This window comes from Lycorma delicatula, chromosome 1, assembly GCF_047948215.1.
Source record: "Lycorma delicatula isolate Av1 chromosome 1, ASM4794821v1, whole genome shotgun sequence".
NCBI classification, from domain to species: domain Eukaryota; kingdom Metazoa; phylum Arthropoda; class Insecta; order Hemiptera; family Fulgoridae; genus Lycorma; species Lycorma delicatula.
Genome location: NC_134455.1, coordinates 164,865,150 through 164,877,390, shown reverse-complemented (window position 1 = coordinate 164,877,390; position 12,241 = coordinate 164,865,150). Strand labels below are relative to the sequence as shown.

The following is a 12,241-nucleotide window of genomic DNA, read 5'->3' as shown; positions in this document are numbered from 1 at the left end:
TGTAGTTCATGAACATAAAAAGCATGAAATAAATATAAAAATAGCAAAACTTGAACCAAAACAAGAATACTGTACTATTTTTCAGTTATCAACCATTACAAATGTACAACTCGCTTGGAAAAACTGCTTAAATTTTTCTGTATTAAGGTGATAAGAAATTTTTCAATTTCACCACTAACCATCATGAACAAAACAAAGCACTTATTAAGCCCAGAATAATCAGTCAAATGGAAAAATCCTATGGAATTGGAAAAAAAAACATATAATGGAAGAATCTGTAAGTTTGTTGATTTTTACCATGAGATGGAGGGAGTGATCTCAAAGCTGAATGAAAAAGAAAAATTGATAGAAATTTATTAGGTCAGAAGAGAAGGCTGACCTCCATGGCATGAGTGGTAGTGTCTCAGGCTTTCACCCAAAGGTCCCCTGGGTTCGAATCCCGGTCAGGCATGGCATTTTCCCACATGTTATAAAGCATTCATCTCATTCTCTGCGGAAAAAAATTGCTTAACTGCAGACCTGGAGGTTAAAAGAAACAAAAAAGAAGAAGAACCATTAAAATAGCTTGCTCTGTACAATAAAATTGAAAAACTGGTTAAAAATTTGAAGTCTCATCCATGACCCAAATCTGTTTTTAAATTATGATAAAACAGAGAACTTACTTATCTACTTAATACTTTCTTACATAGTAAGTAATTTTATGTAGTAATAATTTATGTAATAGTAACTAATGTAGTAGTAATTTTGTAAAAATACAAAATTAAAAAAAAAATATTTACATTGATACTGAAGCACTGTTTTTCACTTGTATGGGGTAGTACTCACTCCTGTTTCTGTTAGATATGTTACTGTCATTTTTATAGTCTTCTTTTATATAAATGTACTGGTAGTTAGCTTTTACACAACGATTTCCAATTTGAAAGAGATTAAGGTATCTTTTATACTCATACCATGTGCCAAGATACTGTAACAATAATTTCAATTAAAAAAATATGCAGTAAACACAGTCTTTTAGTCTACATTCAAGCAGGAGCAGATTTGGGATTTTCAGGAGAATGCACAGACAAATCCACACCCTATCATGAAAATTGAGTGATATAGTTAACATATTTTTAAAATCAAAATTCCATCCAGTGTATTTTAAATGGATTATTTTTCAGACTTATTTCCAGATTATAATACCAATTTTGATGCTCAGATTCTCTGACCATCAGAGAAATTCTCAGAGAATTTTCACTAGAGGTTAGCACCTCAATTGGATCATGCAATGACATTTTGACTGAAAAATTAAAGATGCATCGAGTTGCAGTAAAGTTTGTTCCTTGTTTGATAACTGAACAAAAAAAAAAACATCAAGTGGACGTTTGACACCAAATTCTTGAACAAGCCACTGACGATGAAACATTCATACAAAATTTCAATCATCAAAATGGAATGGCAAAACTCTGCAAGAAAGCACTTCAGTCTTGATCCAATGTCAAAGTGATAGTCTGTTTTTTTGCAATTTTAATGGAATTGTGCACTTTGAATGCTTGCCTCAAGGTAAAACAGTAAACCGTGCGTACTATCAAGGCGTGTTACAATGGTTTTGTGAAAAAATCCGCAAAACGAGATAAGAGTTGTGGCAAGACAATTCATGGTTCCTTCACCACAACAATGTGCTCGCACACTCAGCTTTGTTAATTTGACTAAAAATTATTTTGACTAAAGTTAATTTGTGCTAAAAATCAAATGACTGCCTTCCCTCAGCCTCTCTACTTGCCAGACCTGGCTCTTTGTGATTTTTTCTTATTTCTGAAATTAAAATCAGTGCAGAAAGATTTAGTTTTGAGACTATTGATGACATTAAAGCAAATTCATCGCAGACCTTAAAGGCCATTTCAAATGAAGCTATCCATGACTGCCTCGTGAAGTGGAAACACCACTGGGAAAAGTGAATGAATAGGGGAGGAAAGTACTTTGAAGGGGCAAGGACCAATAATTTAAAGGACCAAAAAAATTAAGTTTGGTTTTTTCTGAACAGACCTCGTACTAACAACTAGCATAACAGCCTAACTAAAGTAATTAATTATTTGTGAATGAACTTCTAACAGCCTGTTTACTTGAACATGTGGTCCTACATACCATAGAAATGATGTAAACAACCTTGAATCACTGTTATATTCTCTACCGGTGAATCTAGAGTTACTGATTCAATTTTTTTCTAATCAGAAGCTCAATGTCATGGTCAAGTTATGGTCATGCTGAAATTGGAGCTGCAACATCAGTCTTCTTGAGTACCTATACTGGGTTTGTGGAGCATATATGCATTTATTATTTAGGTTCATGAATCTGTAATTTATACCTCCTGCTCCTAGAGATAAAAAAATATTGTGGCATGGTATTATTTAAAAACTCAAGCAATAGCTTCACCCATTCATAAGATGGGCATAATGCACTGAAATGATGAAAACAAATGATTACAGCTACGGAAAAAGAGAAGAAGATAAATCTAGAAAAGAACAGACAAGTAGTGTATGTAAAGAAACACCAGTGGAAATACTTCATAAATGTGCCACTGACGGCAGAGAAAGGGTTTCTTTCTATTACATTGGAAATATGATTTAAGTGCGGTAGCTGCAATTCATTAAATTTTTAATTCAAGAAATAGTATCAGGGCATTTTTTCAATTTGTTGTTCAAATGGTGAAGTTAGTCTCCTTGCAACTAACATGTCTGAAAAGATCATAAATTATTTCATACCAATGAAAATGCAAAAAGTAAAAATTTTAGAGAATATATTCCTCAATGTAACAGTGCAATGCCATTTTTTGTTTTGATGTGAATGTAACATTACTTCCAGGACATGATCCCACACAATTCCATAATTATGGTCCATTTTATCAGCAGCCTGCAGCCACAAAACAAGTGTCCTTCCTTCTATGATCACAATTCAAATTCTATTAGAAAAAAAATTTAATTTGAGAGAATATTGTAATATTTATAATATTGCTTCTAAACAAAATTAAAAATGATTATAACTGTACACAAAAAATTAAGAAAATCTGAAAAAGAATGAAACCAGACTATTTTAAAATGTATAGTTATGAATTGAATGATAATTTACTACATTTCAATAATATTTCAATATCTGAAATTAATGCAGCTGTGGATCTGTAGGTGGTCCACCCTCAGTGTACTACATGCCTCTGAAAAGCGGCAGGTGAGCAAATATTTACTGCAATAGATGCATTGAGATTTACTACCCATGTTTAATTTGATCTTATGAGTAATGGTGGCATATTACCATGAAAGCAGATGTACAGAAAAAAAATAGTCTATTAACATTGGATTATATGCGAGAATGTATCCTAGAAGGTGTTAGGTGTGTTACTTTTCTGGGAAATTTCAATCCAGTTATAATTTCAGGCACGCTGATGTAAATTGATTGTTGACTATTGTTATCATCAAATAGAGGGTGACCAATTGAAATTTTGTAAGAATCCAACATTCTAGATTAAGGGAAACTGTATGTTGGACTTGCTGATAGATTAATGTTAAATCTGAATTTCTCAAGTCCAGAGTTTGAATATAATAATATTGCCTTCATCTTTTACTTTGAGTACACAAAATATGATGCAGAACTATAGAAATCCAAATTGAAATTTCTGTAAAAAATCAAATTTATTTACTTAGAAAGCTTTATTGCCTAAAATAAAAATAACAGTCAGACAAATGAGACCCCAAATAATAGGCCTTACATTGTCCTTGTATTTCATGATAAGTGAAAAGAACTGCTGCAATTAATTAATTCTGTAAAAATATTCAGAGATGTTACTGGTTTTACACACATAAGCAAATTTAAAAATTGGAGATTACTGAACTACCACATGTGCACTTTGTGATTCTGATTCTAGCAGAGATAGATAAAATCATAGATAATGGCTTCTTAGACAAAACTGTTCTTGGATAAATTCCCATTAAATCTGAAGACACTACACTTTTTCAGTTAGTGAGATTTCAGACGATATACAGTATGGTCCATTGGAATTTTAAATCTGTCAACAAGCTGAATGCAAAATATTCAGTGTTTCATTGACTTCCCAAAAAAATGTTCAGAAACTACTAAATAAAATGTAAATGGATGTTATATTTATAAAAAAAGAAACATGATGGTACAATTTTCAAACAGATAAGGGTTAATGTTGAAAGTGATGATATGTTACTGTAGCTAACAGTCCATTTCTCTTAAAATATTTCCAATTACATTTCAGTGTTTAAATGTGTAAGTGTAATTTATCTGAGAAAGTGTTGAAAGTATCAAGTACATTCATAAGTGTATCCATAAATAACATGATTTTACAAATGTTGAATTATCTGTAAAAGGTGACAATGTAATCAATCATGATGAAATAAAGACAGTTTTAAATACTAGTACCTTGGTTCTGTTGAAACTGCATATCACATTTTTTTATACAATATCCATGAAAAATCTTATACTCCAGTGCGTCCTACAATGCACCTGAAAATAAATAGTGCAAGAAGGAAGGACTATTACAGGGGTACATTTAATTGAGATAAGAATTTCTTTTCACTTCTCATTCTATATATCAGGAAATACTACTGTTCAATAAATTTCTAATGTTGTTTCTGTGTGACTAATTAAAAGGTAAAGTAAGGATTTGAAAGCTAATATCTAATGAAAAGTTGTAAATAGTTTGATCGTTAACATGTCTGAAATAAAAATGCTACTTCTCAGCTTCTAAGTAATTATTGTAATAATTAAATACAAACATTCTTCAACTGTCCTCTAAGCTCTCGTAATGCATTATAATCACAAGGGATCTAAGGCACTGTTGACTTAGAATCAATTATGATTTTAGTAATCTTTAAGCCAGCAACAAATTTCTACTGTATTATTTTTATTTACTTTAGATGTACTAAATTTTATCGATCACTATAATAATAATTTGTTGTATTTTAAATTAATTATTGAATAAAAATAACCATTTTCATATGTGTAAATTATTAATATATTTTCTTACTTTAGTTATCCTGAAGTTGTCTAAAGCTACAACAGATGGACATTTGTGACTGCCTATAAGTTGAGGCTGTGCGTATCTTACAAGAACGAGAAAGATTCCTAACAAGAATAGAATTCTTGAACATTTATCTTCATAAAGCACCTAAAAGAAAATAGTTATAAATATTAATTGATTAAATTCATAATATATTATCAACTAATACTGAATTTAAATTTCCTATGTGAATATAAGAATCTTATTCTGTTGGTACTAATGCAGGAGGTAAAAATCAAAGAAGCAAGATTAGAAAAATAATCATTGTTATAGAGCTCGTGTTAAGATAACATAATAATATTAATTGTTTATTTATCTTCTATTTCTAATTTGTACGTTGCAATTGGTTCAGTTTATGAGCAACAAGCAATCCTATGGCCAATGAGATGAGGAAGGATGATAAATATGATGTAAATGAGGTTAATCTTTATAGACTTAGGCTGATCATTCCTGAAATGTGTGGTTAATTGAACTCCAACACTAAAGTATACTGGTATCCACTATATAGTATTGGAATTCATATAAAAATAACTTACCTTTAACAGAAATTGAATTTCAGAACCTATGACTTCGAAAATCAGCTATTAAACAGCTGATTTTACCGCTAAGAAAATTTTACCATTAAGAGGATGATTTTACCACTAGACCAACCCGGTGGGTGTATTAATTATAGATTCTTTTGTGTTTTAACTTTCTTCTTTAAGCTAATAACTTTTCTATTAGATTTACGTATTAACACTTAAAAAATTAAAATCTTTATTATTAAAGAAAACTATTAAAATTTTATTAATAATAGCAATAGTAATGAATAGGAAACCAAAATAAGTTTTTATCTTTCTTTCAGAAAAAGGATAAAGAAAATTTGTGATAGATCTTTTATCATCAAATAGAATACATTTTCCATTAACTCAGTAATAGCTACAATTGTAATAAATATGACAAAAATATTTTTAAATGCTTGTTTTATTTACAATTATTAATATATTCATGTGTACAAAGAATAATAAACTAAAAAAAATTCATTATTTAAAAAAAGTAGTTACAAATGCAAGAATGCAAACTAAACATCCTCCACCAAGAACAAGGATACTTAGTGCTACTGTAACAAATATACTCATGAAACTGTATTCAATTCAATACCAGAAAAGTGTAAAAAATAAAATAAGATTTAAAATTACTCCTTAAAAAAAAAAGTAGCTCGAAAAAAAAAGCATGTCTTCTTAGTTAAATAAAAGTGATAAAGTAAATGCAAATATAGACAAGTACTTCCTACCCCTTACTGTTAATTCTTAAATTGTTTCTATAAATTATTTAATTTTCATGTGATATCTACATAATATACCCTGACAGAGCTTTTATCATAACAGATACCCATGGGTAGAATTAATTGAAACTCACTCAATGTAACAAAATACTCTCATTCCATCCAATTAAATATGGTATTTAAATATTGCACCATCACAGTAATATAGTATTCATCAATGTTCTATCAATAATGCAAATAAAAAGTATATGTAATAATAATAGTTACAATAGATAATAATTACAATCAAAAACTAGAACCCAAATAACTAACAGCTAAAATTTAAGTCTTAAAAATTTTACTTCCTACCAGAATGAATTTAAAAACATAAACAATAAAACAAAAACCTGAATAAAAATGAAATACTGCTTATGAATTAAAAAACTCCAATTTATGATTTTAACTAGGAACACAATTAATTCTTCCACCCTAAAATAATAACCTATGATGTTAGAAGCAACAATTGAATAACAAGAAAATTAAAAAAAATTATAGCAGGAAAGTAGGTAGTAAAAGTAAATAAATTTTCATCCATAGCAGAAAGTATCAAACATAACAAATAAATAAAGAATCAATATCAGTTATTTCATATCACAGTCTGGTGCTCTATGAAAGTATAACCATTCAAGTGGAATAAAGTGGAGTACTTACAACCATTAAATATTAAATTTTTAACGCAAGTTAAATGCTATACATTTTTTCCTGAAATGTACATCATAATAAAGCTGTTTGTTTGTGTGCTAATTTAGTGTTTAACGGTTTTGCATGTGTAGCATTTCTTTTAACTAATAAATTATATAAAGAAGAAAATATATTTAATGTCCGTACCGATAACAACACTTGACCTACTTGAATAAAAATAGTCTAAAATTTTTAACATATAGTAGTAATTTCATATATTATCTACTTTGTTGAGAAATCAAACAGATTTGAATTAGTGCAATCATTTGCCTACCGTTGGTCAACCTATTTATGCCAACCCATTTATGTCAACCAGATTGAATGCATTCCCAAGGAGTGCATTCAATCTGACCTGCCACATGATAGTTACAGCTTACCTTACTGTTAACTAAATATCACACAGCTGGAAGAATAAAGTTAAGTACAGTTCACCATTCTAATATCAAATCAAAGACCTACTGACTAAAGCCCATTCCAGGTTGAAAACTACACCTTTTCTGCCTGACACTTTTTATGGCAGTGCTAGCGATAAAGGCTAGTATACTGCCATAACGGGAATGTAATTCAATCAGTTGAAAAATTGGTTGTTTCTGGTGTTGCCTTCATGTCGCTAGGGTTTAAGAGCAGCAAGTGATACTAAAAAGTGGCATGATTTCATACAACCAACATGCTTATGAATAATCGTACTGAGGAATTACACCAATAAATTATTTCACTCTTGGATATGAATAACAATGGTCCAGTATTTTCTGTATGAATCTTAAAATCTGAACTTTACAAACAGACCTATTTCTGCGGAATGTATGACGAAATTATCCGTCGGGGCTTTAACAAATTCTTAGTTTACTTCTTGATTAACACATGAAGATCGAAAAAATTTTTACATGTAGTATAATTACTAAACTCGAAATCATTTTTTCAAGGGATCTGAGAAAAGTATAAAAAACAATTAATTTAAAAAAACAAAAAACAATTAAAAATCATCAAGTAATACAAGCGAAGGAGATATTTCGTGTATGGCGACGGAGTTCCGTCGCCATTCACGAAACATTTCCATCGCTTGTACTTCTCAGTATTTCGCCTTTTTTTTTTTTTTTGAAGAGCTTCGCTCAGCTGATGCATTTTAACTTAACTCTTACATCTGATTCGTCAAGATTATACTTTTTCATATTTCAGAGCTTCTTTATCACACGAAAATGAATGACAACCCCTTTTTAATATTCTTTAAGGGTTTCCGTACATCGCTAAATTAATATCTTTAAAAAAAATTAACTAGTACAAATGTAATCATGTTCTTCTCTTTCCCTTGTTCTTCATTTCTCAGAAAGTCGTGATTTCACAAGAATTCTGGGTGGGAGACAAAAACAACAGGAAACGAACTCGCAGCATAGAGATTCAGCAAATAATGGTTTGTTAACGATACCATAATGATTTATCAATTACAAAAACAATACGCCGGGAAATCAGTTTTGAACTTGGAACGTGAAAGAAGTTACTGATGAAAAAAGTTACGAAACATGTGAAATGAACACCGACACCCAATGAAAACAAGTGAGACTGACACCCAATAATTTCTTTCAGAATTATTCTGTCACTGCTTATGCAGTGATTCATACTTGCTGTAAAAAACAATAACTATATTAAAAGAACTAATCAGATTGACGCAACTTAGAAACTGCCGAGCACACATCTAAGCTGTACAATTTTGCTCTTTTAGTGATGCTCTTTTGTAGGATGATCATTTAAAAATTCTACGAGACGACTTCACTCACTGCTGTAACTGACTAACGTAAATTAAGATTAAAAAAAACTTTTAAATTAATCGAAAAATATAACATTTTTATCTTCTAAGTTTAAAGAGAGGGAATCATATATACCGCGCCTTGTTTGTCAGTTTTAAAACCATTACAAAAAAATGACGTACAGAATAGCACGCTCTTGATTTAGAACAGACTGTAAAAACGGTTATGAATCTTTCTTGAAAGACTTATAACTAATATTTCTGAAAGTAATTACGAAAATGTTTTTATGTAACATAATGCTAGAAAATTATGTTAAATAAAAAATAGTTCAAAGAAATAGGACTTGTAGTAAAATATAAATAGTTTAATTTTACGTTATGTTAAATTCGCTGCGAAAACTTAACTTTTAACGCACTTACAAAATTTGCGAAAAAAAATTTTTTTATAATCTTAGACACCATGAAAACATTTAATTACTAGATTTTAACAAATAAAAAACCAAAATAAAATTTAGTTTGTTTTACAGATTTTATTTTTGTAGACCAGATAACTCCTCAGTTCGACCATTCCTGACATGTGTGGTTAATTGAAACCCAACCACCAAAGAACACCGGTATCTACGATTTAGTATTCAAATCCGTGTAAAATAACTGACTTTACTAGGACTTGAACGCTGGAACTCTCGACTTCCAAATCACCTGCTTTGGGAAGACGCGTTCACTAGACCAACCCGGTGGTACTATTTCTTACCTAACTTAATTTAGTCTGCGACTCAAAATACTATTAATGAAAAATAACGCGGTAACGTGCCATATGTAAAGAATGTTAGTGGATGGAAGTCTAGTCGTTTAATTTTTACTGTTCATCTAATAATGAAGTTGTGCAGATAAATTTACGCTTAAAATCTTTCTCAAAGTTCAACAAATATAGTGATAAAGAAATCATTCTGGTAGCTAAGCGTTTACCTATTTTTAAGCAAAAATTCGAGCGTACACGTACACGGGATAAGAACGTACACGTACATTCTTATTTATATGTAATTAAAATAACATCGAAATATTTAGTAATTCAATTTCTCTCCGTTTAAAAAGAAGCCTCGATTAAACATATTAATATAATCCACTTATCTATATATTTTGTTATTTGTTTATTTCAAAGATCCCGTAAATAACAGCAATTTGGTTCATTACATTCCACAACCTTGATTTTTATTTTAATAATTAAACAAAAATTTCGTTTTTAAATTTTGTTTTTTTAAAATAACAATCAATTAAATAACTAATTTACTTTCTTCAAACAATATGTAACAACAGAAAACTAAATTAAACTAAATATTTGTAGTTTTGGTAAATAAAAATTAATTTATAATTTTAATAAAAAATTTCAAATAACTTTCTTAAAAAATATTACCATTCTTCTGTAGTTTTATATTTCTGATAGTAGAAAATTCGGTACCCGGTTATGACTGATTATGAATCATTTCTGTAAATTTTAACAAAAAGATTCATTAAAAATTACAATAATAATTGATATTTATTTAATTCAATAACGAGCTACATTCATATAGTATAATTTTTAGTCAAATAAAAAAAACATCTAGATACGGTAATAATATATGAAGAAGTACAACTTATTATTTTTTATTTTAAGTAGGACATTAGCCATTTTGATTATAAACTTCACAGCGTACGCATTTCGTAAATATAATTTTTTCCTAATTTGTAAGTTTGATTTCTAGTTTGTAGTCTGAATTAGAAAATAATAATAAAATAAATGGATGTAGCTGATTTTACAACAAAAAAATGACATAAAACGCAAAAATAAATGGATGTGTGTGAAAACTTACCATAGTCGAATCTAATCATGAAACACCACATTAATCGACGTTAATTAAGATTGTATAATGTAAAGTAATATTTCAAATAAGGTGTGCCCAGATATGTAGTTTGTATCTTTAAGTGAGCAAATGTTGTCACGGCAAGATGTTTTCAGTAACTTTTACACATTTCCATTCCATTATTTATCTTATCTTACACTTATAAATAAAAATAAAAATATTATTTTTATTTATGAATAAAAATACACTTTACTTATTAACGTAAATCAATAATATCTTAAAAAGGTTTTGTCTATTTATTTATCATATTAATCTATATTTAATTGGTGAAATGCTATGTCGATCAACATCAATAACATATTATTTATTTAAAAAAAAAAAAAACTGTTTTTTTTTCTTTAAAAAAACGAGAAATCTGATATCACCAAAAATTTTAAAAAACTTACGTTCAGCTTCACGACGAAACATGATAGTACTTACAAATTATTAAAGATGAACAACTTATTTTTAAATTAAAAAAAATTTATTCTTTCAAAGATCTTATGGTACTAATTATTATTACCATCGTCATCATTGAAATTCCCAATAATACTAATGTTAGTAACTCGATTTAAAAAATGCTTGGAAACCAACTAAGTACCGAATAATATATATATTCGGTATAATAATATGTGATGGTACTGAATTAAATTCAAGAACGAGCTTAATATATATTCCGTTATTACTCGTTTGTTAGTGCAGATTATCTAATCGAATATTAATATAGAAGTTCAAATTATTATTTCTTGTTTTAAGTAGGACATAAGCCATTTGAATTATAAATCACAAATAATATATTATTTCGAATTATATATATATATATATATATATATATATATATATATATATATATATATATAATATATAAGAATTTCTTTATATATTATATATAGAAAGAAAGAATTATCTTTATACTATATTCGTTTTATACATTTTTGCTAAATTATGCGTGTTTCTAAATTTCATATTATTAAAATATGTTGAGATTTAAGTATGATTTCTATTAATTATTTTATTTTTATTAATTATTGATATGGATCTTATCTGTCCAAAGCAGGTTTTAGAGTAATCACTGCAGTTTATTGTGTTGTACTGAGATGTTGTGTTCGAGTTAAATTAGATCTTTTAGTTAGGTCTGAGATCTTTTGTACTTCATTAATTGTTTTCAAAGTTACAAATAACCTCATTTCTTGTAAATTTTGGGGATTTTCTGTTATTTTTTTAATCAATTTTTTAGCGTTAGGTATTTTCTGTAACTAGATGTGTTTTTTAATTTTCTCTTTATTTAATGTAGCATGATAAATGCAAGTGGAAATTATTAACATCCACACTGTTGTTGGTGACAAAGGTATACGTATTAGGCGAGGTAATATGGGTAAAATATTTGCTAGTTTAAACTGTAAGGGCTGATTAGATGTTTGGTGGATAGTGTAATAGTTGTAGTGTGTATTCTACATACTTTAAAAGTGTGATCATAAATATTTTTTGTATATTAAGATCGAAAAAGTAAATGATTTGTTGGGTTAAAATGTTTGAGTATAGTTTTCGCCTATTTTTAGGGATTTTCGTTATTACTATCGGTT

General features: G+C 28.7%; 1 protein-coding gene across 4 annotated transcripts in view; it reads right to left on the bottom strand.

Moving 5' to 3' along the window:
* LOC142325223 (apolipoprotein D-like) overlaps positions 1-12,241 on the bottom strand; it is a 47,702-nt gene that overhangs the window by 31,985 nt on the left and 3,476 nt on the right. For 2 of the 4 annotated variants that reach the window (XM_075366707.1, XM_075366697.1), the window contains exons 1-3: positions 10,629-10,785; positions 5,024-5,164; positions 780-964 (exon numbers count right to left, since the gene is read on the bottom strand). In XM_075366707.1, the coding sequence (XP_075222822.1) occupies positions 780-964; positions 5,024-5,164; positions 10,629-10,631 (329 nt within the window). In that variant the 5' untranslated portion in view covers positions 10,632-10,785. Of the gene's footprint in view, positions 1-779; positions 965-5,023; positions 5,165-10,192; positions 10,265-10,628; positions 10,786-12,241 lie in introns of those variants that run through there. The other 2 variants (XM_075366715.1, XM_075366723.1) reach the window with 2 other exon arrangements.